Raw genomic sequence first — 27,922 nt, 5'->3', positions numbered from 1 at the left:
GTGCATCCAGTGGTTGCCTTTGTGGTAACCCAGACTTGTGAGTATATTACTTGTTACTGTAACATTGTACTCCATTTGTCGCGACATACTACACCATATTGGGCTCTCGGTTTCAATTCTTTGTATTTTTCCAAACATTTTTATTATTGTTGTTGTTTATTTATAAAGCGCCAACATATTTTGTGGCGCTGTACAAAGTAGGAAAACAAACAGGGGGTACATAATGATACAGACAATGATATACTGCACATCTAATATGGACACTGGTACAAAATACAGAACTGGTGATTATAATGACAGATGTAACATGATGAATAAAATGTATAACAGATTGCAAGCTATGTAATGAAATTACAAATTCCAATACACAAAAGGGTGAGAGAGCTCAGCCTATGCGAGCAGGCCCAGATTTACATCACTGGAGAGGTTTTAGCATCCTAGACTTCAACCTTCATGAATCTACAAACCCCAACCTAACTGCACTGCAAGTGTGCTGGCTGGCTGAGCTGTCACTTCTCCCTTACTTCCCCTGCCCATCATAGGTAGCTACAGGTGTCCCTTAGCATTACGTGGTCAGAATTATCCTCAGTATTAAGTAGCTAGAGGTGCCCCGAATGAAGGAAGATCTGATCAATGGAATGCCGAGACCCACATGAGTAACCATTCCGCTCGGGACTCTGCCTAGGTAAGGCAGGAGGTAAGCACTACCTAGGTAAGGCAGGAGCCACCTTTCCATCATCAGGCGCCTGTAGGCACGTGCCTACAGTGCCTTATGGTAAATCCGGCCCTGCTTGTGAGCTTACAATCTAAAGGAATGAGGGGAACCAAGAGGTGGGAAAGTATGCAGTGTACATACAGGCAGTGTGTTTAGGTTATCTAGTAAGGAGTAAAAGAGTAACGCTTCGTTCACATTGGGTGCGTTGAGAAACATGTAAATGCGCATGTTAAAAACGCATGCGTTTGTGCGGGCTTTAGTGCGCGTTTCAGTGAGTTGCGGTACGCTTTTTTTAAGCATGATTTCCTCATTACAGCAGTAGCTGTTGTCAATAAAGCTTTGTTTCATATGAAAATGTATTTTTTTTTCAATTGGGGTAAAAAACACACGCGCTTCTTTGCGCTAAAAAAGCGCACCCATTCACTTGCATTGATGTGTGCTTTACAGCTCAACTCACAGAAATGCATGCAACACTACGTTTTTGTAACGCAGCTCAGCGCATAGATGTGAACCAGGCACATTTATTACATGGGAAAATCAATACCTTGCAGAACGCACAGGGCAATGCGCTGTGAAAAGCGCACAGAAACGGCCCTGATGTGAACAAGGCCTTAAGTCTGTTGGAATCTACAGAAAGACAAAGAGAGGATCCAGGGGACGTGGGAAAAGACGTTATTCACTGCAGAACCAAAATAACTCTGTGACAAAATCTACAGAGTACACCCAGACTCAGCCAACAACCCTAATAGCTCCAGCACAATCCAGCAGAGTTGACAGCCACACATCTGGAGACTGTTCCCTCCTGGAGTCCTCAAACTCAGACCTCAGCTCCCAGGGTAGCCCCATCAAGGCTGTCCTCTGCAACGTCAGATCAATAAACAACAAAACAGCAATCATACATGATCTAATAGAGTCTTCTGATCTGGCCTGCCTGACTGAAACCTGGCTTTCTGAACCTGTTGGCCCCACCCTGGAGGCAGCTGTGCCAACAAACTATTCCGTGATATACTGCAACAGGAAAGAACGCAGGGGAGGAGGGGTTGCACTTTGCTTTAGATCAGCTTTGAAAATCAGACCACTTACTGTAGGTCCTACCAACTCGTTTGAATGCTTGGGGGTGCAACTTTCAGCTGAGGAAAACATTAACATATTGCTGATCTACCGCCCACCAGAAAAATACTCAGACTTCCTTGAGGAACTTGTAGACCTCCTATGTAACCTAACACTGGAACACCCCAGATGGATTGTTCTTGGAGATTTCAATACATGGGTGGACGACTCCTCTTCACAATTTGGAAAAGAGCTACCTCGTGCCTTACATGAACTGGGCTTCCTCCAATCAATCAGCTCTGCTACTCACAGGAAAGGTCACACTCTGGACCTTATATTCCATACTGGGCTGTCAATAGCCAATGTGGAAATTAATCCTGTTGCCTGGTCAGACCATCACACTATCCACTTCTCCCTCTCAATACCAGCCGTCAAACACCAGGTCAAGAATCAAATAAAATATCGCCGCTTAAAAGGGCTAACACCTCAACATATCCGAGATAACCTTAGCTTTGATGAATTGACTGACTCCAGCTTGGACCCTGATACTCTGGTGTTTAAATACAACAAATGTGTGTCCTCCACCTTTGAGACCATTGCTCCTCTGCGCACCAAATATCTTACTCCACACCATCATGCACAGTGGTTTGATAACGCTATAAAAGAGCTGAAAAGACAAGGCCGAAAACTTGAGAGGCTGTGGCGCAAATCTCAGTCCCCAGAAGACAAACATGCCTTAATCTTCCACTTGAAGAGCTACCAAAAGGTAATCACGGGAAAAAAATCATCCTTTCTATCACAAGAGATTGCAAATGCAGTTAACAAACCAGCCCAACTGTTCCGCACAGTGGAAAAACTCTGCAACCCAGCATGTCAAAAACTTAATATCGAGTCTTCAAAGGACCTCTGTGACCAATTTGCCCATTTCTTCACAGACAAAGTCTCCGCTATAAGGTCCGCCATCCAACTTACAGCATCTGAGCCTAATATAGCGCCGAAGACCATTAGCAGAGACAACGTAACACCTTGGTCAAACTTCAAAGAAATTGATGAAGAAGTCACATCAAGCATCCTCCTTCACGTCCGCCTAACTACCTGTGACCTGGATCCTGGCCCAACACAGTTCATGTTGAACTGCCCCGACCTGTTCGTACCGGTATTCCTAAAAATTGTTAACTGTTCCTTACAATCAGGGATATTTCCTGCTTTACTGAAGGAAGCAATCATCAGGCCTCTCCTCAAAAAACCCTCCCTGGACCCAGATGCAATGACCAGCTACAGACCTGTCTCTAACCTCCCCTTTCTGGGAAAGCTAATTGAAAAAGCTGTATACCTCCAGCTAGAAGCCAGAATCCTACAAAATAACAGTTATGACCCATTCCAGTCTGGCTTCAGGAAACACCACAGCACTGAAACTGCCCTCATCCAAATATGCAACCACCTGCTCATGGCAAGAGACAGAGGAGAGTGCTCGATCCTCATACTGCTAGACCTTTCTGCAGCCTTTGACACAGTTGACCATGACATCTTGATAAACAGGCTACAGGAATACTGTGGCATTGATGGCATAGTACTTCAGTGGTTCCAATCCTTCTTGAGTGGCAGAACCCACAAAGTGTCTATGGGGCTCTTCCTGTCCACCCCTGTAACACTTAAGTATAGGGTGCCCCAGGGCTCAATCCTCTCTCCCCTGCTTTTCACGATTTACATGCTACCGTTGGGAAAACTAATCCAAAAACATGGTCTGACATACCACTGCTATGCAGACGACACCCAACTATATCTTTCCTTCAAGCCTGGTGTGACAGACCCAACTCTAACTATAAACGCCTGATTACGTGAACTACAGCAATGGATGAATGACAACTGGCTGAAACTAAATGCAGACAAAACTGAAGTCCTTCTGATTGGAGGGCAGAGCATGATAACAAAACAACTTAACTTGCAGTCTTCACCACTGGGAATAGGAGGCACGGATCTACGCAGCTCTGATCATGTGCGTAGCCTGGGAGTTCTAATTGATGGGGATTTAAACTTCAGAACTCAAATCTCTGCTGTGGTGAAATCATCCTATTTTCACCTGAAGAACATTGCAAAAATCAAGCACCTCATACCCCCAGAAGATCTGCCAACCTTAGTCCACGCCTTCATCACATCACGACTGGACTACTGCAATGCTCTCTACACTGGCCTTCCAAAAAAGGTCTTGTACCGCCTACAGCTGATACAGAATACTGCTGCCAGACTGCTAACCAACCAACCCCGTCACTGCCACATAATGCCAGTCCTGCATTCCCTTCACTGGCTACCTATAGAATGGAGGGTCCTATTCAAGATCGGCCTACTGACATTTAAATCCCTGAATAATCTAGGCCCTGGATACATGAAAGATATGTTACAGCTGCGTAGCCATCCCCGCATTCTCAGATCCACAGGTTCTAATAATCTAGTCGTACCCAGAGTCCACTTGGAAACTTTTGGTCCCAGAGCCTTCTGTCATGCTGCCCCTACGTTTTGGAACTCCTTACCTCAACAGATCAGGACAGCCCCATCCCTGGACGTGTTTAAATCCAGACTGAAAACCCACCTGTTCAGTCTGGCATTTGCAGAAATATAACTTTTGTTGTGTGAATACTTCATCCTACTAATTACTGAATCTGAGAGAGCCTAAGCGCTTTGAGTCCTATGGGAGAAAAGCGCTATAGAAATGTTATTGTATTGTATTGTATTGTATTAAACGAGAGGTCGCAGAGGGAATGGCCTAAGTTAGAGAATATGCTTGTCGGAAAAAAAGAGTTTTGAGGGAGCGTGCTGTGCTTAGGCACGACATAAGATGTTTTTTCGCCGCCTGGTAATGCCATTGAGTATCAGCGATTGATACCTGGAGACATTACCAGGCAGCGACAAAACATCTCATGTCGTGTCTAAGCACAGCAGCCACTATGCTCAGATGCAACTGCATGGGAGAGCAGCCCGTTCACCACTCCTGCCATGCGCTAGCGCGGGCGGTGGATGGGAGCAGCAGACAGGTGGTGTTACAAACGCTGCCATTTGGCTACATTTTAATTCTGCATTTTAATTACACACAAATAGTAGTTGTGGACGGCAGAAGAGACACTGAACTGCTAGACAAACAACCAGTTCATCTGTGGCAAAGAGTCCTCAGGCATGGCTTAATAGTGTGAAGGTCTGCAATTTGTTTTTTGGAGTGTGTGATTGTTGTGGCCATACATTGGCCTCGGATTGTTGTGCTCTAATTTAGTCTAGGATTGTTGTGGTTTGACTGGCCTCTGATTGTTGTGGACTAATTGGTCTAGGATTGTTGTCAGGCTGGGTTTCAGGGTCAGCAAGACTTAAGTCTCGACCTTGGCTGCTCGGGCAGCAATCTGCCATGCTGAACGATTTGGCCAAGCAATGGCTGAGGTCCTTGTTCTCTCCACTCATGCCATATGACGTCACTCACCCACGCCACCGCCAATGCCTCCCGCATAACAAAAAAAGACAGGCTATTAGTGAGTGTGTACAGTGTCGGCACTGCAGTGTCGCCGAGGGATAAAGTACCGATCCCTGCCAGGTGATTTGACTCTTGCGTGGGGGTTGGGGGCTGCTGTTCACACTTTAGATTCTCGGGAGAGGATGGAGGTTATCAGCTGCCTCAGCTGAGATTCACCTAGTGTATGTACGGGGCTTTAGGATTTTTGTAATCAGTTTGGATTAGGGATTCTGTTGCAGGCATGGCTTGATGTTGTGATAGCCATGAACTGAGTTTGGTATTGCCAGCGTGACCTGGGAACAATTGTAGTCAGGTCATAACCAGCTTAGTCTAGAGCAGTTGGAGCACCTTGTGAAGGGCAGAGAAAAGACACCGGCACTAGTATGCAGCAGGGATAAGTCAACCATTGTGGGCCACCCACAGCGTGCTCTCATGCAGCAGCAAACTTCATAGAAATGAGAAAAAGCAAGGCACTGCTGCTGTACAAGCTATTTAGTCCGGTTGGGCAGATACAGTGGTTACAAGCAGTGGGGGTGCAGGGCCTGACAGCTGTTTCACAAGGACACGTCTTGCTTCTTCAGAGGCTTAACATGTTATGCCTGCGAAGAAGCAAGGCGCGTCCTTGCGAAACAGCTACCAGGCCTTGCACCCCTAATGCTTGCAACCAGTCTCTGCCCAACCGGATTGAAGGGCTTGTACAGCAGCAGTGCCTTGCTTTTTATCATTTCTATGAAGTTGGAGCACCTGGATTGGCTATAACAGTGTTGCAGCCAACTTGGTCTAGGAATGCTCAGAAAAGAATTGTTGTGGTTAGTTTGGTGGGAACGAGCAGCTTGGCCAGAAAATATGGTCAGCTTGGCTGCGGAATTTTTGTTGCCAATTTGTTTTAGTAATGTCTTTAACCGTTCTTACATCATCAAGAATTATTCAAAATCTGATAATAACAGACGAATATTAAAAGAATAAATCCAAAACTCATCTAAATATAGTATACAGATCTAACACAGGTTTAATAACGAAGTAAGAGATGATTCACAGCCTCACAGCAGGGGGGAAAAGCTGGGCAGCTCCTGCTGGGTCTGAAGACAATTTTACTGCACATGGATTACCACAATTAATGAGATGATTTCACTCCATTTAGTACATGGCACCCCAGGCAATAAAGCAGCTCTCTATATAGTGAGGATACTGGATGTTGTAGACAGCTAATAAGAGGCTGTGTATAATATACGTTATTCACCCCTCTATTGATGATGATTATTATTATTATTATCCAAGCCCAGTAGACACATTAGGTATATTTATTGGGGGGGAAGCTGCCACATTATGTGTATTTTTGGGGGGGAAATGCTGGCAAATTATGTGTATTTTTTACAGTGTAAAATACGCATTTGGCTTACAAAAAACATAGGCTGCTGGATGATTTACACATTACTAGATTTTCCTGTACAATCAACCCTATTTGATTATTTCATCGGAACCAGGGAGAATCAATTATTTTCCATTCTGCTTGATCAATGGAAATTGGCTGATATCTGGTCAAATCGACCAATTTACTATACCGGACAGGATGGAAGATATCAGTCAGTCTTGAAGGAATCAGCTAATGTTCACATGATTTCGATGGACATTCAATCAAATCTATTTTTGGTTTCAGAGCATGGAGGCTTAACATTGTTCAGATCGTTAGTGATAGGATCTCACTTATTGGGCTTGATTCACAAAGCGGTGCTAACCTACTTAGCATGCCTAAAGTAGTTTAGGCGTGATAACCTTTGCACCAGTAGGTTAGCACCGTTTTCAGGAATAAAACTCGCGCGCAAAGCTTTACGCACGCAGACAGTTGCATAGGGTTTAATGGGTGCATAAAAGTTTACGCGCGCAAAACTTTATGCGCACTAAACTTTGCGCGCAAGACTTTGCACGCGGGAATGTCGCGCGAGTTTGTTTTTATCACACCTAAACTGAGTTTAGGCGTGATAAAGGGCTTTTCACCAGCGTGCTAACAGTTTGCACCGTTTTGTGAATCAAGCCCATAGTGTGTGGACTACTAGCCAATCGACTTTCGATCAACCACACTGTAGTTGATTACACAGTAAAGACTTTTGCTTAATCACTCGATTGAAAGGCGAGTCATGTATAGCTACATTTACAGTTGTTTCCTATATCACATTCTTGTAGATCTGATAAAAGAACTGGAAAGAGGATGCACAATCTGGTTGTACAGTGTTTGACTTTAGTTGGGTTTAGCGCTTTGCACAATAAGCAGGTGAGTCACAAGAAGCCTACTGCTTCTAGCTTACCAGACTTGTTTGGACAGTGCGCCCGGAAGAGGTTGCTGCTGGCGTGTGCCGTCTCCCAGGAGACACAATGGCCGCGGTCCCACAGACAGCTGATGCCCTGGACTGCACTGGTGCATTGTTCCTGCGTGTGGAAGGCCTCACAGCTCGGAGGTTTGTACACCAAGATATCATTGAGGAGGACGCTGGAGAAGCCTCCAAAGATGAACATGGACCTGGCAAGAGATATACACAGTAGGTTAGATTTCAGTTTTGGACACAGCTATGGCCTTCTTTCATCTCATAAGAGCAGTGAGATTTTCTGCCACAGTTTGCCTCTGTTCCTGCTCACCTTGGAACTTGGCTGTCGTTGACATTCTATGTCACAGGTGTCTAACTCCAGTCCCAGAGGGCCATAGCCATGCCCGTGTTTATGAACTGAGAAATGCTTTCTACTTAATGAAGCACACCTTTCCTGATTGAGTCTTACCAAGTTATTTGAACTGTGCCAAATATGTGTGAGGACCTTGACCATTGAGGACTGGAGTTCAACATCCCTGGTCTAAGTCAACATTGGGGGCACCACATCCAAGTATAAATCAGCTTTAGTGAAGATCCATAAAACGCTGTGTAGCAGCTACAACCCGCTGTTTCGGGTTACTGAGCGGCTTGTAAAAGGGCATGTAACTCAAAACAGCAGCCTGTAGCTGCTACACAGCATTTTATGGATCTTCAATAAAGCGGATTTATACTTGGATGTAGTGCAGCCCATTATCTCCAAACAAGAAGGATCTTCACCCTGTTGGTACAAGGGGTTGGTTCCCGCACACTCACAGAGGATTGCTGAGGTGCTGTTCCATTAGACCACGCACTAATAGCTCCAACGCTTAAAGGACACCCGTGGTGAAAATAAACTAATTAAATAAACAATTGTATTTATCTTTCTTTTCCTAAAAATGACTTTTTCAGATATTCCACAGTTTTATTTTAGGTTTACATCTACTTTTTAAGTTGTAACTGTTATGTCTTTGCTCAATGACACTTTCATTTAAGCATGCCAGAGCTAAAATCTATGAACTATTGTCCCTTTTTATCTCTTTCCTGCTCTCAGAAGCCATTTTCTACTAGGGAAGTGTTTTATAGTTGGAATTTCTTATCAGTGAGGGTCACACTGTAGTCACTGCCTGTCTGAGTCAGGACTAAGTCAGCCACTTACATACCTGATATTTAACTTTTTCAGGCAGAGAAAGAAAAAAAGGAACACAAGAAAGAAAAAAAGGAACACAGCATAGTTATTTGTGTGCTTGCACTGTACATACCCATGTCTATCTCATCATGTCACATATCACTTCGGTTATCCTTTAAGGTGTTTTATCACCGTTGCAAACAATACCATATTTAGAGCTATTGCAGCCTACTCACTCACACAATACCAGCTTTACTCCAGGTTTAGATGAAAGGGACTTAAAGTGTACCTGAGACGAGTTAAAATAAGAAATGTATACATACCTGGGACTTCCTCCAGCCCCCTTCAGGCCGCCTAGATCCTCCGTTACAGGTCACGGTAATTCCATCAGTAAGTGCAGGCGAGGTTTGGCCACACGCACTTCAGTCACGTTCCCATGGCCGGGAGCGTTCAGTGCCTGTGCAGTAATACTGTGCAGACCTGAAACTCTCCCTGCTAAAGGAACTCAATGGGGAAATGTATACCTTTCTTCTTTTAACTCATCTCAGATTTACTTTAAGGTAAGCAATGTTCCCAGGGTAGGTAACTATAAACAAAGTGAAGTTCTATCATATACACAAGTCAAAAATTACACTTCACCCACAGGCATGCCAAAATGGCAATATTTCCAAAGTAGGCATTACCTAGTGTCTCTGAAATCTAAAAAGATCCTCAGCCCCAAGAACGCTCCTTGAGGAAAAAATCCAGTCCACTAAGCCGAAGCAACACCTGCTAACTTGGTCTTATGCACTATTACACCCTCACGACCCAGAGGATCTGCTAATGTACCACAGAAATTGGAATCGAGCTCTAAACAAAAGAACAAAGACAACAATGGGAATATATTTTCTAAAATACCCATTGATCGGCCAGAAACTAAAGATCCCAAGAGCTATGGTACAGAACACTGGACAAAACATAAATTCACTCCTGAGGAAACCAATGCTGGAGATATGATGGTAATGATGGCTTATTGTATCACCTTGTCTGGTCATGTCCATACCTGATACTATACTGTTGGAAGGTACAATAATATAAAAATATATACGGCACACATATCCCTCTTGAGACATATGAGCTCTTGCTCCACAACTTTGGGTGTGGTCATAAGACATGCAAAAATTCAGGCCTGTCACATTACTGAATGCAGCTAGTGCACAAATACCTGCCCTCTGGAAACAGAAAACAATGCCCACTATCCAAAACTGGATTACTTAAGTCACTAAATTAAGAGCATACATGTCAAACTCCGGCCCGTGGGCCGAATCTGGCCCTCAGAGCAATTAAATTTGGCCCTCAAGTGGTTTCCCCACTTTGCATTACGTTTGGCCCACTCTAGACCACCAGGGAAGCTATATTGAAAGTAAAACCCTAGAACAAAAGGGAAGTCATATGGGGGAGGTAGAGGAAAAGCACTAAACACTAGGGAACTGCAAGGGGGGATGGGGGGGCTTTAGACACCAGGGAACTGTACAGGGGAAGAATGACCACTAGACACCAGGGAACTGTATAGGGGTTAGTGGGGGGCATTAAACACCAAGGAACTTTATAAGGGAGGAAGGTGACCAGTAGACATTGAGGTTGGCCCACGACTAGGTCCCAGTGTACAATTTTGGACCACTTTGTATTTGAGTTTGACACCTCTGGTCTAGAGGAACTGGAACACAGTACACACTCCTAGTTAGACACCTTTAACCAGACCTGAGCAAGGTGGCATTCCTTCACAAATAAAAAACCTACACAAATCTGCTATAATTTTTTTTTATGAAATGAGAGCTCTCACCATTCACGGTGAATGTTCCTCTATTCTGACTTTAAAGTATAATTTAGAAGATAACAAAATACTATGTTAAAATCTCTAATATAACTGACCTGGTGGAAACACTTGTAGTTCTAGAAATGTTATTTTGTTGAACTTTGACATAGAGGCTAAAACTGAAAAAGTTGCCTTATTGCTCAGTCTATCTACTAAACGGTTTAATGGATCAACTATGTAAACAGAAAAATACCAACTACTTAAAGTTAACTCACCTAAGGGTGTCCACAGATACATTCCCCCCTCCCTCATAGGTTTATACATCTGCACAATGTAGGAAGTAAATTAGTAATTTCCTTTTGCACCCCTACAGGGTTTCTTAATGCAACAAGAAGTACAAGAAATATATATGTTTTAAGTGTTAAGTTGTAGCTCAATTATGCAATTCTCCAAGTATTGTATTATACTGATAACGGTTTCCATTTTTCAATAAACATTATTGAAAAATAACTCAATCCCTTCAAATTTCAGAGACTTATAAGCATTTACCTACTAGCCACTTAATCCAGATTTTCACAAGTTGGTGAACTTACCCGTTACTAACGACTGCCGAGTGGCCAAACCGATTCACATCACGGTGTAGATTTGGCTTTTGTAGAACCTTCCATTCATCGCAAGCTACAAAAATACAAGGGAACAGGAAAACCCCATAAAAACACCACCATGAGCGATAACAATATATACAGTATCAACTGCTGTTAATTTACAGCAGAAAAATATTTAAGCATAAGTGAACTTGCAAAACAAATGCCAAATCAGAATCACATTTCCTGAGATTCCATCAACCGCTTCCTTGTGTAATAATGCCTTCTGTAATTTATACCTCCTCAGTAGCGTTGTTGATCAAATTCAGACCTTACAGGATTTCTGATTTTAATGCAACAACACATTTATTTTGCTGTGAGCAGTGACTATGTGAAGAAACTGGCTAGGCATATGCAGCAATTGGAAGCAATTGCACTCCCTTCTCAGTAACAGCTGACAGACATGCATGGCAGTTTTCTCACTGAATCGTATGGAGGGGTGCAGAGGAGAACTCTGGGACCACCAGAGAAATCCCCAGCATTTGGGTGGGATGTAGCTTTAAAAACACTAAAAAAAGCATAGAGATGAATTGAGAAGTCAGTTTATTTTCTCAGGAAATGCTTTGTGAAGATATTCTTGTTTTTTTTGTTTTTACACACGGGTAATATTTTGGCAGAAGCTGGTGTCGTCTGTTCTCCGTGGCCTCGCTTCCCGCTGCTTAACAGCAGTTGGAGCAGATAAAACTCTTATTTGCAACGTGTGGCTTCCCTCCTTGGTAGGCAGAGCTCCATTGCGAAGAGCGGCCACGGTGACAAATAACTCCAGGCTGCCAGAAATTATTACAGCTTCCATCTGCAAAGCTCTCTTATCTGGAGACGGCCTTTTAATAACGGCTTTGTGGCACTGCCTGGCGAGGGAATCTCACCTTTTACAAATAATTTTACCCATCGCAGGATCAGTCAGGACTGGCCGTCTCCTCTATGGAGATGAGATGAGAGCGATGAGATTGATCTACCCATGTTCCTCCTCTCTGAATTATTATTCCTGCTGGTGCCTTTGTGGCCTCTAAATCCTTCAATATAAAGCCGTCTTGGGCACGGCCAGCCGCTTACCGTAACAAGATGCTGGCTGAGATCACAATGAACACAGCAGGCTGACCTCAGCTCGGCTGGAATAATTGTAATGTGTGGCTGAGCATTTCTCAATGTCCTCCAGTCACACCAGTGCCAGTATTTCAGGGAAATTCACCTATGCATACTGATGCCCCTTTCACACCGTTGCATTGAGTTACCCCGTTTTGCCGCAGGGTAATGCTAAACCAATGAAAGTCTATACAGCATTTCATACCTGCCACGGTGTGATGTGCCGGAAGTACTCAGTCTTATGCACAGGCAATGCTGTAGCATTCGCGCGTTAGGGACCGGCATGCGCCAGGACATGTGGCGACTGGAAGTTATGTAACTATAGCAACACAGGATTTTTAAACCGTTCAACATTCGCGTTGCGGATGCGCGGGAGCACGTTTTTTCGGGACACTTCCTTGTCATACGTGGAAGTGAGCGCTAGAGAGCTTCTTTTAGGCTCTCATTAGCATAAATGCATCCCATTACTGCGCATTAGCGCTGGTATCTAGGAAGACTTTTTTTGGGTATTGCATGCGATAGGATAATCTGATAGGACCGCAACCAAAACGCCAGTTTCTAGTGTGAAACCAGCCTAAAGGTAGTTAGGCATCAGCAATAAAGAATACAGATAAATTCTAGGAATTTTCTCAATCTCTCCTGCTACAAACCTCAATCACCCCAACAGCTAAATCAGGGGTGCCCATTGCATCAATCGCGATCTACCAGTCAATCGCCAAGGATAGCCGGGTAGATCGTGGTGGAATGCACCAGACTTTCAGCCAATATGAGCAGTGAGTACATCGCAATGACGCCAGGCACGTACACCTCCAGTCCTACTCATATGTGATGTTATGGCGCGAGGGCTGAGGTGTAGGAGGAGCCACAGGCCAGCAATGGATGAGACACCAAAGAGCAGGCACACATAAGCCAGCCAGAGAGTGAAAGGGAGACAAAACAAAGAAGACAGAAGAGTCAGTAGAAACTCACCCACCTGTCACGGGGAGCCTGACTACAAGAAGTGAGTATCTGTCTTAATTTCTGTAATGGGTGCCAACTAGTGAGACTACAGATTCTTGGGAACACTGCAAAACTATGTGGTTTATCTTCCTATTTTTTGAGAGGAGGGAGGAATGCGAGATTATGCTAGGGAATGGGGAACGGGTAAGAACGATTCTGCCTAATTATCTGTGGGGATTTTCTTTAATGGAGTTTGGGGCTCAAGTATTTTGGGGGGTTTTTTTGGGTGTGATGGACTCTGCACAAGTATATTAAAGTGTACCAGTGATGAAGCAACCTCATGTATTTTACCATATATATCAGTGGGAACATTAGAGAAAAACCTACCCTGCTCTCGGTTTCATCCTTCACTGCTCAGCCTGCTTGTTACCAGCCCTGATAAAATCCCAGATTGAGCATTCAGTCTGACTTTGCTCAGTAATCATTATAGCGGAGTCTGATTTCTCTGATGTCTTTTCAAGCCCAAGCCTGCCCCTTCTGGATTTTATTTGCTGTTCTGTATACTTGCAGCATCACAGAGAGCTGTGATGAGATGGGTGGAGCTGCTGGTGCCGAGGAAGGAGCTATGCCTGTTTCTGCTAATGTAAGGGTATACTGAAAAAGGATTTTTTATCTATATTTGTTAGTTATAAGAGGTTTTTACAAATGGTGTTTTTATTTTGTACACAGCCCACGAAATAATATGCTTTTCTGATGAACTGTTTTTTGCATGGAGTTTTAGTAAAAAAAAAACACAAAAACCAGCACACCAGAGCAACGAAAATACCAGGTATAGTATTTATTTTGTAAAATCTACCGGGGAATATGTTTAGTTTTTGCCAAAGCATTCATCTCTGGTTCCCTTTAAGGGATATTTAGGGGTGGGGGTGGGCTCTGATTAAGTATGTTTTGTGATATCTGAGGAAGGTTTTGCCTTTGTAATGTTGGAAGTTCACTTTAACTCCATAATGTCCAATGTATCTCTCAAGCTAAATAGGTGTGGACACCCCTGATCTAAACCCACACGACTTGGTCCCACGCCCCCTAATACTCCCCTGCATTGGTAGTCAGGTGACCCTAACCTCCTCCAATAAAGCAACTTTGGTCCTTTCAATGTCAGTGGTTATGAACCATCCCTGAGACAAATCTATGGCGAACAGTCAGGGGTGGAGTCTGAGAGTATGATAATTATGCAAGTATACGCAAGCTTGAAAAACAAACTAATCGATACCTGCCGAGATGGCATTTGCTTGGTCAATTTATATACTGCATAATTTTACATTCAAAATGTGCTCAATCCTTTATGAACCTGGAAATATTTGCATCTCATTCACCATCCCTATCCAGGTATATCGAGAGCCAATTCCTTTACTACCATGCACCCTGCCAAGTTCATCAAATGAAGCCACACCACCGATGTAGTAACACTCTCTGCTGCCCATCACATTTTCCTACGACACCATCGCGTTTACTGCTGCATATGTGCAATACGATCCTTTTTTTCTACCACGCATGCTCTTTTACACAAACCAAATTTTGAGGGTGTGAAGGGGACCCTCCAACTGTGCTAAACAGCAGTCCCCCAGCATTGCTGGTTCCTGAGCAGGCCCAGATTTACATCACAGGAGCCTATAGGCACAGATGTCCTGGAATTTTAGATGCCCTCCATGAACCTACAAACACCAGCCGAACCGCACTGCAAATGTGCTGGCTGGCCTGGTCACTACTCCCTTACCCGTCATAGGTAGCTACAGTTGTCCCTTATTCTTTAGGGAAGGGAGTCAGCCGCCTTTCCATCATCAGGTGCCTGTAGGCACAAGCCTACAGTGCCTTATGGTAAATCCAACCCTGTTTCTGAGATATGGCATAGCAACCGATCATGTGAACCAGCGGTGCTGGGCAAGGCTGCAAATTGGCACACAGAGACCAAGAAAGTACATAAAAGGAGCCCGAGGTGAGAGGGATATGGAAGCTACCATGTATTTGCTTTTAAATACCAGTTGCTTGGCTGTCCTGCTGATCTCTTTGACCGCAGTAGTGTCGGAATAACTCACCTGAAACAAGCATGCAGCTAATCCTGCCAGATTTGTGATCAGAAACATCTGCTCTCCATGTTTGTTCAGGGAATGGCAAACAGTGTAAGGCTAGGTTCACAGTGGGCATAGTGTCCTCTCTAACAGCAGGAATGCAACTGAACAGGATAGCAGCTTTGTATATTGCATTGTATCCACCGAAGCCAGGGCTGGATTTACCATAAGTCACTGTAGACACGTGCCTACAGGCGCTGTATGATGGAAAGGCGGCTCACTTCCCTCCCCAAGTGCCTCCTTCTCGCCTTATCTAGGCAGAGTCCTGATGAGAGTGTAAATGAGAGGTTACTCACTCTGCTCTCGGGCATTCCACTGACCAGATCTCCCTTCAGTCAGGGGCACCTCTAGCTACCCAATACTGAGGACAGCTCTGGCTACCCAATACTATGGGGCACCTGCATACTAAGAGAGAAGAGACAACTGGGCCAGCCAACACACTTGCGGTTCAGCGGGTGTTTGTAGGTTCATGGAAGGCGAAGTCTAGGGTGCCAGGACATCTGTGCCTATAGGCTCCTGTGATGTACCAGTTCAGGAGCAACTTTTGTCTGGAACCTTTCATGGTAAAATATAACAGCTCCTTCTGAGATTCTCTGGCAAACGGTCCGTATCCAGAGGAATTACCCAGTACAAATAATCTTCGCACAATGTTCCGCGGCCTGAGCGGAGGAAATGTCCCGTCGCAGAGGCTGGTTATCTGCTCCGGCTGCAGAAAAGGCTCCGGCAGGGATTTGAGCCGTGTAATCATGGCGGTAATGTTGCTGAACTCGCACTGACACAAGAACGAGGGAGAATGAAAGCACTGCGTAGCTAAAAAACATACACGCCTTTCCCATCAACCGGTTTCGTGCATCCTCTGTATGCTTCGAGGAAGTTACTTACACAGTGAAGAGGAAAATAGTCTGAGTAGAATACAACTGCAAGAATTCAACAACTCTCGTGTTTTCGTCACGTATGGCGTAATATGAGCAAACTTTGTTTTGCGTAAGCTTTACTTTTCTTACCATTTGACACTTGCTAAATAGATTAATCCTAACCTAAACTTAGCCCCACTGTGTTGCCATGAGTGTACTGAACGTTACCCTGAACAAGAGGCTGAAGCCTGTGCCAAAAATATGCCAGTAAACAGGAAAGGATCTGTAAGCCAGACCTAATCGATAAAAAAGGAGCTGGTATATTTATTGAAAAATTTCACAAAGTGCAATAAAATCACAGGATCAACTGACTCGTATCGGGCCTATAATCTGCCCTTAGTCATAGTTAAAAATGAGCCTGTTAAAGGGGAAGGCTTATATGTGGTCGGGAGGGAACGAAACTCCACCCCGCCAAACATGCAAACAGCCCTTTAAAGAAACATTACATCTTCCAGAAAGTATATAAAACGTACTACAAACATACAAAAATGGAGTAATAACATTGACAATTATGTTAAAACGATGTAAAGGAAGTTGCTACTGAATTATACAAAGATTCAATCCGAGTATAGAACTTGTATGGAAGGAGAGAACACCGTCAGCAAAAATGTTAATAAACATATAATACAGACAGGAGGCCAACTTATCAAGTTTGGCCTGGCTCACCTGATCCTGCACTGACTGGTATGATTGCTGGGGGGTTGAGCATACATGAACTCCCTTTTGCCAAAAATATACCAGCTGCGCCAGAACCGCCCTGAAGTCCACAGGTAAATTCAAATTTTATGGTCTAATACAGAATGGAAATGGAAACTCATTTTGTAGATATTAGTCGGCTTCCCAAACCTTAAGTTATGTACACACAATAGATTTTGGTCAACCAAAAAGGTTGTTCGCCAAAAAACAACGTAAAGCGAAGGCGCAAATCTACAGTTAAAACTTTCTATTTATTAAATCACATTTAAGTGGACCTGAACTCTTGCACAGGACAGAAGGAAAACAGAGAGAAATGCACCCTGTATGGATTTTGAGAGTTTAGCCTGTTTGACTCCCCCTCATTTGTGTCTAATCACAAATTGATTGTGATTGTAATTTGACCTCTCCCCTGTGTCACATGACTGCCACGGTAGATAAGCTCATTTGTAAGTACAGGATGTTACCAATATGTCTGCGTCCATGAATCAGGAAGTAGAAACTGTGCAGATTTATTTTAGGATTTGTATCATAGGTAACAAAAAATGTTTTTGTTTAACGGTTATTATGCTGTTGCGTATCTTTTAGAGTAGAGAGGATACTCTGAGTTCAAGTCTGCTTTAAAATTGTGAGATAGATTGTGCATGCTACAGGCAACCAATCCCATATGAGGGGGGTAAGCATACAGACCAGTGCAGGGTCAAAGGGATTGGTTACCTGTACAATCTAGCTCACGATTTTAATGCGATTTAATAAAGAGATAATTTTAACAGTGGATGTGTGCGGCTTCGCTTTACCTTCTTTTTTGATGGATCGATCTATTGTTTTGAAAGCTGCACTCCTAGAATTTGTCCACACAGGCCAGTGCACTACTTTGCTACATTGTGACTACACAAAAAAGTTGTTTGTTGTTTTCTCTGGCCACACCCGTGCTCACACGCGACGTTGTGGTTGTCTGCCATCCGGTAAAGCCACTGAGTGTCAACCACTAGCATGCGTAGTGTTGCCACCGCTGCCATGTGGCTGCATTTAAATTGCACCCGAATGGTGCCTGTAGGCGGCAGACGGGGCGGTGAGCTGCTCACCAGGCACACACCTAACAGGGGGATTTATAGCAAACCTGAAGCGAAAATAAACTTATGAGATAATGAATTGTATGTGTAGTACAGCTGCAAAATACAACCTAAGTGGCAAAGAAAAAGAGTCTCATATTGTTTTCCAGTACAGAAAGAGTTAAACTTCAGTTATCTATGCAAAAGAGCTGGTCGGAGCTCTTGGACCCAACTTGGATCGAACACAGTCTGTTTTCTGAAGCACTTAAAGGGAACCTAAACTGAGAAGCATATGGATTTTCCTTTTCAAATAATCCCAGTTGCCTGACTCTCCTGCTGATTCTGTGTCTCTAATACTTTTAGCCACAGCCCCTCAACAAGCATGCAGATCAGGTTATCGGACTGAAGTCAGACTGGATTAGCTGCATGCTTGTTTCAGGTGTGTGATTCAGCCACTACTGCAGCCAAATTGATCAGCAGGACTGACAGGCAACTGGCATTGTTTAAAAGGAAACATCCATATCCCTCCCAGTTTAGGTTCCCTTTAAACTGCAAAGAAACAGTATAAGACAGTTTCAGATAAGGTTTTACTGCAGGAAGGTTTAAAGGGTCATTACTTCTGCTTTATTTTATAGTTTAAAAGACAGAATGTGGTTTTAAAACCGCAAATATGACAGAATGATGCAATGTTATAAAAAAAGAAGCTATATAACTGAAAATAAAAATATGAGGCCAAGTGTAATATTTTCAATTTACACTAATTAGCATGCCTGCTGTGAGAATGTGTTGTTCCATTTTAGATGTAGTGTAGCCCAAAGACGTGATGTGTACCGAGAGCGCTGTGTCCCTCCATTGCTTCATGTTTACATACAGGGAGACATAAAATCTTTATTATATTATAAATGAAGAGAAATGGCCCCCTTCCTCCTCCTGTCACATTAGCAGCATAGCGGAGCCTGTACCGCGCCCGCTAATGACAGAGCCTTCAGGCCGCCCAGCACACAATAAGGAGCACGTCACCCGCAATCACTGCCTGACCCCCCAGACTTCAGAGAATTATTACATATTAAAGACACAATTATCTCTCATCAAAGGTGCTTATTCAGTGAATATTCACAGCCCCCTTTGCTTTAGTAACTGACACTCTGAAATCAATCCCTTTATCATTCCAAAAAGAAAGATTTGCCTCTCGTTATAATATAATGAATATTAAAAGACATTTAGAGCCGCTCCAGCCATTAGATTTTCATGGAGTGTAATCAGAGATCTCTTAAGCCCTGTGTTATTTTAAAGTCATTGTTTAATATTAATGTTCAACTCCGGGGCAAAAAAGATTTAGTTAGGGCTTGTTTACACTGCAGGCGTTTTCAGGTTTATTTTACACCCAGGCGATTTTTAAAACACTTGTGCAATGAATGTCTATGAGAAAGTTCCTATCCGCGTGGGTCATGCGCTGTCCGTTCAGTAAAGCGCTGCCTGCACCATTTTTAAGGCGATTCCGCCTTAATGGAAAGGATAGGGGAAACACAAAACGCTCACAAAATCGCTTTGCGTTGCGATTGCATTCGCGATTGCGATTGCATTCGCGTTTTTAAGAATAAATACATTGTATTTATTCTTTTCCAGGTCAAAGAGTTCACTTCCTGACTTGTGTCAGGGAGTGAATTACAAAACCGCTCGGAAAAATTGCTTAGAAAACCGCTAAGCACAAAAACAAATCGCCCCACCCAAGTGCCGGAAATCGGAAAAAACAGACGCCTCAAAAATAGCCAAACGCGGACGGACATGCGAACTAAACACAATGTGAACAAGGCCTTTAGGTTTGGATTTGGATGATGTAAAAATAGGTCACAAACTGGTTGAAGCACGAACCTCCGGCAATGTTGCTGTGTGCAGGTAGCACACAGGAATATTACCATCACTACTGCCAGCAGTGTACCACGCATTACGCTATAAGCACGACCCACAGTACATAAGTAACGTGAGCATTACTAAGGTGATGTGCGTTACCCTACTTTTTTTTTCTTTTTTTTTATTAAAGGGAAGGCCCAGGGAATATTAAAAAAAAAAAAAAAATCTGCATCCACTTACCTGGGGCTTCCTCCAGCCCGTGGCAGGCAGGAGGTGCCCTCGGCGACGCTCCGCAGGCTCCCGGTGGTGTTCGGTGGCACTCCCGACCTGGCCAGGCCGGTGGCCAGGTCGGGCTTCTTCTGCGTTCCAAAATGCGCCTCACGGCGGCGCGCTGACGTCATCGGACGTCCTCCGGGCTTTACTGTGCAGGCTCAGAACTACTGAGCCTGCGCACTACAGCCCAGAGGACGTCCGATGACGTCAGCGCGCCGCCGTGAGGCGCATTTTGGTACGCAGAAGAAGCCTGACCTGGCCGCCGGCCTGGCCAGGTCGGGATCGGCCCCCGGAGACCACCGGGAGCCTGCGGAGCGTCGCCGAGGGCACCTCCTGCCTGCCACGGGCTGGAGGAAGCCCCAGGTAAGTGGATGCGGATTTTTATTTTTTTTCTTATCCCTCCCTGAACCTTCCCTTTAAGGATAGATGCAGATACAGGTGAAAATGAACAACACCCTACAAAGACCTCAAAGAGGAGCTTTAACCAAGGTTTGAACTTCATCGCAATCAGTAGGTGATACCCCCTATCCCATGAGAAATCTTTGCCTTTTCTCAAATAGATCATCAGGAGGTCTGTATGGCTGATATTGTGGTGAGACCCCACCCAGTTTCTACCTATTGTATAGAGCATTTAGAGTGAATATATCTAAGCTTTGATGAGATCATTTTCATTTCAAAAAAAGAGGAAGTCTAACATGATATCAGATTGCAGTATACTCTATAAAGTTTCAAAAGCTTGCAAAAGAATCTTGTCCAGTTAATCATTAAAGGTATCACCTAAACAACTTTAGTTGTTCGGATTCCCACCCACAGTGGTCCTGACATTTTGCTGTCTCTAAACCTCCTTGCATTGTGGGATATAATGGCTGTTTCCAACTGCCAAGCAAGCAGTATCTTCCTCTGTGCCTAGAAGTCTCAGTAACAAACATTCCTTACAGATCACCTGGCAGAACTCAAGATGTCACCACCAACGATAAATTTCAAAATGTAAATCACGAAGAAGAAGAAAGATCTTACAATGGGCAAGCACTGACTAAATAGTCTATAAATGAATATTGTAAACAATAAGCAATTTTATTCATTACTAGCTGGTGGCCCGGGTATGTATTTGGCTGGTGTTGGCTCCACCCACTTTTTCTAACCCTAACACACAATTACTCAATGACCTAGTTTGTGAGCTCTGCGGTCTTTGGCATCAATAATTGCATTGAAATGAAACAAATCTGATTGGCTGTTTGTGGCTCCACCCCCTTTTCTGAATTTGAGCCCCAGTCGCACAATGTCCAACTGTACCAGGTTTGAGGTTGTTTAAAATAACTTGTCCACTTAAAAGGGTATCAAGAAGTAGGTGAAAAGGTTTGCTTGCTGATGGCTTAACCTCCCTAGCGGTAACCCCACTCAGGCTAGCCGCCGGGAGCTCAATGCAGAGAGTTACAGCACCACCCGAAGGACGGAGGGAAAATTGCAGCGCTGGAGCCCAGGGAGGTAAGCAAGTGCAGGGGCTGCTGGCTTTCTGGCAGCATGATTTTTTTTTCATGATTTTAGGGTCTGAAACGTTCAGAAAAGACCCTAAGGTCCAAAAGTAAGCATACCGCCAGGGAGGTTAAAAGGCATTTTATTTAGAATGTGAAAATTATCACCTAGGAGAAAACGGAGGATATACAAAAACATTGGGGTTTTTAGTAGGAACAGCAAAAAAGTCTTTATTCTTGATGGTCTAAAAATCTTCTTGATTGCAGTCGTGAAATGTAGACAATTCATAAAAAGATCCACATAACAAAACCAATAGTTGCCTGACATGTTTCACGGCCAGAATCCGCTTCCTCAGAGGCACACAAATGTGTAGATATCAGGATAAAACCCAAGGTTAAAGAGAACCAGAGACTAAGCACCCTCATGTATTTTACCATGTATATCAATGGGAACCTGACAGTAAACACCTACTCTGTTACATAGTTATTTTGGTTGAAAAAAGACATACGTCCATCGAGTTCAACCAGTACAACTCCAGCCTGCTCCCTCACATACTCTGCTCTTTGTTGCATTCTTCTCTGCTAAATCTGCCTGTTATCAGCTCTGATAAGAATACCCGACTGAGCATTCAGTCTAGCTTTCACCGAATTATAGCTGAGTCAGTCTTCTGGGATGTCTTTTCACGCCCAAGCCTAAAGCCTGCCCCCTTCTGGCTCTGCTTTCCTGCTATGAGCATACATAGAAGAAAAGCAGAGCCACAAGGGGGCAGATCAGACACCTAGATGCGCTGCCCTCACTCCTCAGTCACCAACAGAAACTAGCAGAATCGTCCGCAGGAGTCTTGTTTTTGTATAGCCCTGCTGATCTATTTGGCTGCAGCAGTGTCCGAATTACATCAGAAACAAGCATGCAGCGAATAATGTCAGAAATACCTGATCTGCAAGCTTGTCCAGGGTCTATGGCTAAAAGTATTAGAGAGAGGATCAGCAAGACAGCCAGGCAACTGGTATTGATTAAAAGGAAATAAATATGGCAGCCTCCATATAGCTCTCACTTCAGGTTCCCTTTAATTTTATACAATACTAATGCCCTGGCTGTCCTGATGATCCACTGCATCTAATACGTTTATGCTGGGTACACAATACGTTTTTCCGCTCGATAGATGGATTCGATAGATAATTCCCGACATGTCCGATATTCCTTCCGATCGATTTTGTGCTCGATTTCTCATAGAAGTGAATGGAAAAAAATAAGAAAACCGAACGGAAGATAAGAGAATCAAGCAAAGAATAGAGTACAGAATCGAGCAGAAAAAAAAGTTGGGGTGGAAAATCGCGCAGCAATACCTATATCGTGTGTACCCAGCAGTAGCCATGGACCCTAAATAAACATGCAGATCTGAATGTTTCTGACAAGAATAGCTGCATGCTTGTTTCAGGTGTGTGATGCAGATACTACTGACCAGAAAGATAAGCAGGACAGACAGTCAACTGGTATTGTTTAAAAGGAAATATGACAGCCTCCATATAGCTCTCACTTCCACTAACGTTTAACCGGTTCAGCACCGCAGTGCCGAAAATCTCATGCATCCGAGCAACGTTCACCTCCCATTCATTCGCCTATAACTTTATTGCTACTTATCACAATGAATTGATCTACATCTTTTCCGCCACTAATTAGGCTTTCTTTGGGTGCTACATTTTGCTAAGAATTATTTTTTTCTAAATCCATTTTAACAGGAAGATTAAGAAAGAAATTAAAAAAAAATAATTATTTATCCGTTTTTGGCCATTATAGTTTGAAATTAATATAAGCTACCGTAATTAAAATTCATGTATTTTATTTGCCCATCTGTCCCTGTTATTACACCGTTTAAACGATGTCCCTACCACAAATTATGGTGCCGATATTTCATTTAGAAATAAAGGTGCATTTTTTGAATTTGCGTCCATTACTATTTATAAGCTTATAATTTTAAATAATATAATAACATACTCTCTTGACATGCATATTTAAAAAGTTCAGACCCTTGGGTAACTATTTATGTTGTTTTTGTTTTGTTTTTATTGTATTTTTTTAATTTAGTTTTTTAATAAAATATGTATATGGGTAATTTTTGGTGTGGGAGGGAAAACTCCTAATTTTAAATGTAAAATAAAAGAATTGTTTTATTAAAAATGTATGTGGGTGCAGTTTACTATTTGGCCACAAGATGGCCACAGTAAAAAAAGTCCTGGATGCGAACGATCTCGCATCCAGGAACTAAAGTACACGGAGAAGTTTCCTGGGGGGCAGAAATACCGCGCTCTCTCACTAGAAAGCGTCGGTATTTCTGCGGGGAAATTAGATCGGTGAATGGGAATTATATTTCCATTCACTGATCGGGGGGCTAGCGGCGGGCGCCGTGTGCGCGCGTGGGAGCGTGCACCATGCGGCAGAAGCAGCAGTGCCTATCTGGACGAGGAAGCTCGTCCAGATAGGCCGAACTGATTAAAGAGACTCTGAAGTCTCTAACAAAACGTTTTTTTATTTCAATAATTTGTTTAATAGCTTAGCCCTAACTAAATCGCGGCATCCCTGCGGCTATAAACTATCTTAATCCCCCCTAAAGCGCCCTCCCTCTCCCCTGCAAAATCTACAACTTTCTTGGTTGTGGATTTTGCTGCCCTAAGCGCTTCCGTGTGAGGCAGGGCTATGAGCTGCCGCCCTGCCTCACACGCGTCTGTCAGCGGCGGATCTCCGCCTCTCCCCCGCCCCTCTCAGTCTTCCTTCACTGAGAGGGGCGGGGAGAGGCGGAGATCCACCACGGACAGACGCGTGTGGGGCAGGGCTGCAGCTCATAGCCCAGCCTCACACGGAAGCGCTCCCCGTAGTGTGCCCCGGGGAGTTTGGGGGTATTTAGATAGTTTACAGCCGCGGGGATGTGGCGGTTTAGTTAGGGCTAAGCTATTAAACAGATTACTGAGATAAAAAAAAAGTCTTTTTAGAGACTTCAGAGTCTCTTTAATGCCCTAGAACAATTGCAACAAAGCTCAACCAAAACCTACTATATAACACCGGCAATCAGGCATAGCTTTCCAGCATGCCCAATCACCAACCAGGAGTCGGCGGCTGCAGACTCACACCTATAACCACTTGGAAAAGTTGCCCAAAACAATCACACTATAAGGTTCCCTCCTGACAGGTGCAGCAGAGCTGCAACCAGGCGCGGAGCTAGGGGGGGTCGGGGTAGGTCAAGTGCCCCCGGGCGCCGGGTCCCTAAGGGCGCCCAGCTGAGCTGATTTTTTTTTTTTTTTTCTGCGGAGGGGAGCAGCGCAGAGAAGAGAAGAGGGAGAGCTATGCGGACGGTGGAGAAGGGGGCCATCTCCCCCCCTTCTCTCACCTTAGGGCTCTCCCTCCCTCCATCGCTGTCCCCTCCGTTATTGTCCAGGTGCTGGCGCAGCGGGCGGGACTCACCTCCGTCTCGCTCCAGCGCCGGCCGGAAGTTCGGATCCCGCAGCCGCTGCTCTGGTCTGGACTAGACCAGAGTAGCGGCAGATCCATCCGCGCTGCGACGAGACGGAGGTAAGTTCCGCCCGCCGCTGCCAGCACCCGGACATTAATAAAGGGGACAGCGAGGGAGAGAGAGCAGCTCTCCCTCTTCTCTGCGCTGCTCCCCTCCTGCTGGGGAGGCAGGGAGGGGGACACCTGGCTACCTACTCTGGGCATATATACCCCTGGCTACATCTACTGGGCATATATACCCCCTGGCTACATCTACTGGGCATATATACACCTGGCTACATCTACTGGGCACATATACCCCTGGCTACATCTACTGGGCACATATACCCCTGGCTACATCTACTGGGCACATATACCCCTGGCTACATCTACTGGGCACATATACCCCTGGCTACATCTACTGGGCACATATACCCCTGGCTACATCTACTGGGCACATATACCCCTGGCTACATCTACTGGGCATATATACCCCTGGCTACATCTACTGGGCATATATACCCCTGGCTACATCTACTGGGCATATATACCCCCTGGCTACATCTACTGGGCATATATACCCCTGGCTACATCTACTGGGCATATATACCCCTGGCTACATCTACTGGGCATATATACCCCTGGCTACATCTACTGGGCATATATACCCCTGGCTACATCTACTGGGCATATATACCCCTGGCTACATCTACTGGGCATATATACCCCTGGCTACATCTACTGGGCACATATACCCCCTGGCTACATCTACTGGGCACATATACACCTGGCTACATCTACTGGGCACATATACCCCTGGCTACATCTACTGGGCACATATACCCCTGGCTACATCTACTGGGCACATATACCCCTGGCTACATCTACTGGGCATATATACCCCTGGCTACATCTACTGGGCATATATACCCCTGGCTACATCTACTGGGCATATATACCCCTGGCTACATCTACTGGGCATATATACCCCCTGGCTACATCTACTGGGCATATATACCCCTGGCTACATCTACTGGGCATATATACCCCCTGGCTACATCTACTGGGCACATATACACCTGGCTACATCTACTGGGCACATATACCCCTGGCTACATCTACTGGGCACATATACCCCTGGCTACATCTACTGGGCACATATACCCCTGGCTACATCTACTGGGCACATATACCCCTGGCTACATCTACTGGGCACATATACCCCTGGCTACATCTACTGGGCATATATACCCCTGGCTACATCTACTGGGCATATATACCCCTGGCTACATCTACTGGGCATATATACCCCTGGCTACATCTACTGGGCATATATACCCCTGGCTACATCTACTGGGCATATATACCCCTGGCTACATCTACTGGGCATATATACCCCTGGCTACATCTACTGGGCATATATACCCCTGGCTACATCTACTGGGCATATATACCCCTGGCTACATCTACTGGGCATATATACCCCTGGCTACATCTACTGGGCATATATACCCCCTGGCTACATCTACTGGGCATATATACACCTGGCTACATCTACTGGGCATATATACCCCTGGCTACATCTACTGGGCACATATACCCCTGGCTACATCTACTGGGCACATATACCCCTGGCTACATCTACTGGGCACATATACCCCTGGCTACATCTACTGGGCATATATACCCCTGGCTACATCTACTGGGCATATATACCCCTGGCTACATCTACTGGGCATATATACCCCTGGCTACATCTACTGGGCATATATACCCCCTGGCTACATCTACTGGGCATATATACCCCTGGCTACATCTACTGGGCATATATACCCCTGGCTACATCTACTGGGCATATATACCCCTGGCTACATCTACTGGGCATATATACCCCTGGCTACATCTACTGGGCATATATACCCCTGGCTACATCTACTGGGCATATATACCCCTGGCTACATCTACTGGGCATATATACCCCTGGCTACATCTACTGGGCATATATACCCCTGGCTACATCTACTGGGCATATATACCCCTGGCTACATCTACTGGGCATATATACCCCTGGCTACATCTACTGGGCATATATACCCCTGGCTACATCTACTGGGCATATATACCCCTGGCTACATCTACTGGGCATATATACCCCTGGCTACATATACTGGGCATATATACCCCTGGCTACATATACTGGGCATATATACCCCTGGCTACATCTACTGGGCATATATACCCCTGGCTACATCTACTGGGCATATATACCCCTGGCTACATCTACTGGGCATATATACCCCCTGGCTACATCTACTGGGCATATATACCCCTGGCTACATCTACTGGGCATATATACCCCTGGCTACATCTACTGGGCATATATACCCCTGGCTACATATACTGGGCATATATACCCCCTGGCTACATGGACTGGGCATATATACCCCCTGGCTACATATACTGGGCATATATACCCCTGGCTACCTACTCTGGGCATATATACCCCTGGCTACATATACTGGGCATATATACCCCCTGGCTACATATACTGGGCATATATACCCCCTGGCTACATATACTGGGCATATATACCCCCTGGCTACATATACTGGGCATATATACCCCCTGGCTACATGGACTGGGCATATATACCCCTGGCTACATATACTGGGCACATATACGCCTGACTATATATACTGGGCACATATTATTCTCCTGGCTACATATACTGGGCATATATACCCCTGGCTACATATACTGGGCACATATACCTCTGGCTACATATACTGGGCACACATATCCCTGCCTACATATACTGGGCACATATACCCCTGGCTACCTGTTCTGTGGACATCTCTACCCCTGGCTACCTG

General features: G+C 44.7%; 1 protein-coding gene across 2 annotated transcripts in view; it reads right to left on the bottom strand.

The window, feature by feature from the left end:
* ATRNL1 (attractin like 1) overlaps positions 1-27,922 on the bottom strand; it is a 903,042-nt gene that overhangs the window by 614,954 nt on the left and 260,166 nt on the right. For both annotated transcript variants that reach the window (XM_068257926.1, XM_068257927.1), the window contains exons 11-12: positions 11,112-11,196; positions 7,562-7,773 (exon numbers count right to left, since the gene is read on the bottom strand). In XM_068257926.1, coding sequence (XP_068114027.1) covers positions 7,562-7,773; positions 11,112-11,196 — 297 coding nt within the window. The remainder of the gene's footprint in view (positions 1-7,561; positions 7,774-11,111; positions 11,197-27,922) is intronic.

Source organism: Hyperolius riggenbachi, chromosome 10, assembly GCF_040937935.1.
Source record: "Hyperolius riggenbachi isolate aHypRig1 chromosome 10, aHypRig1.pri, whole genome shotgun sequence".
NCBI classification, from domain to species: Eukaryota; Metazoa; Chordata; class Amphibia; order Anura; family Hyperoliidae; genus Hyperolius; species Hyperolius riggenbachi.
Note: the sequence above shows the minus strand (reverse complement) of the source record. Positions and strands in the feature narration are given on the sequence as shown.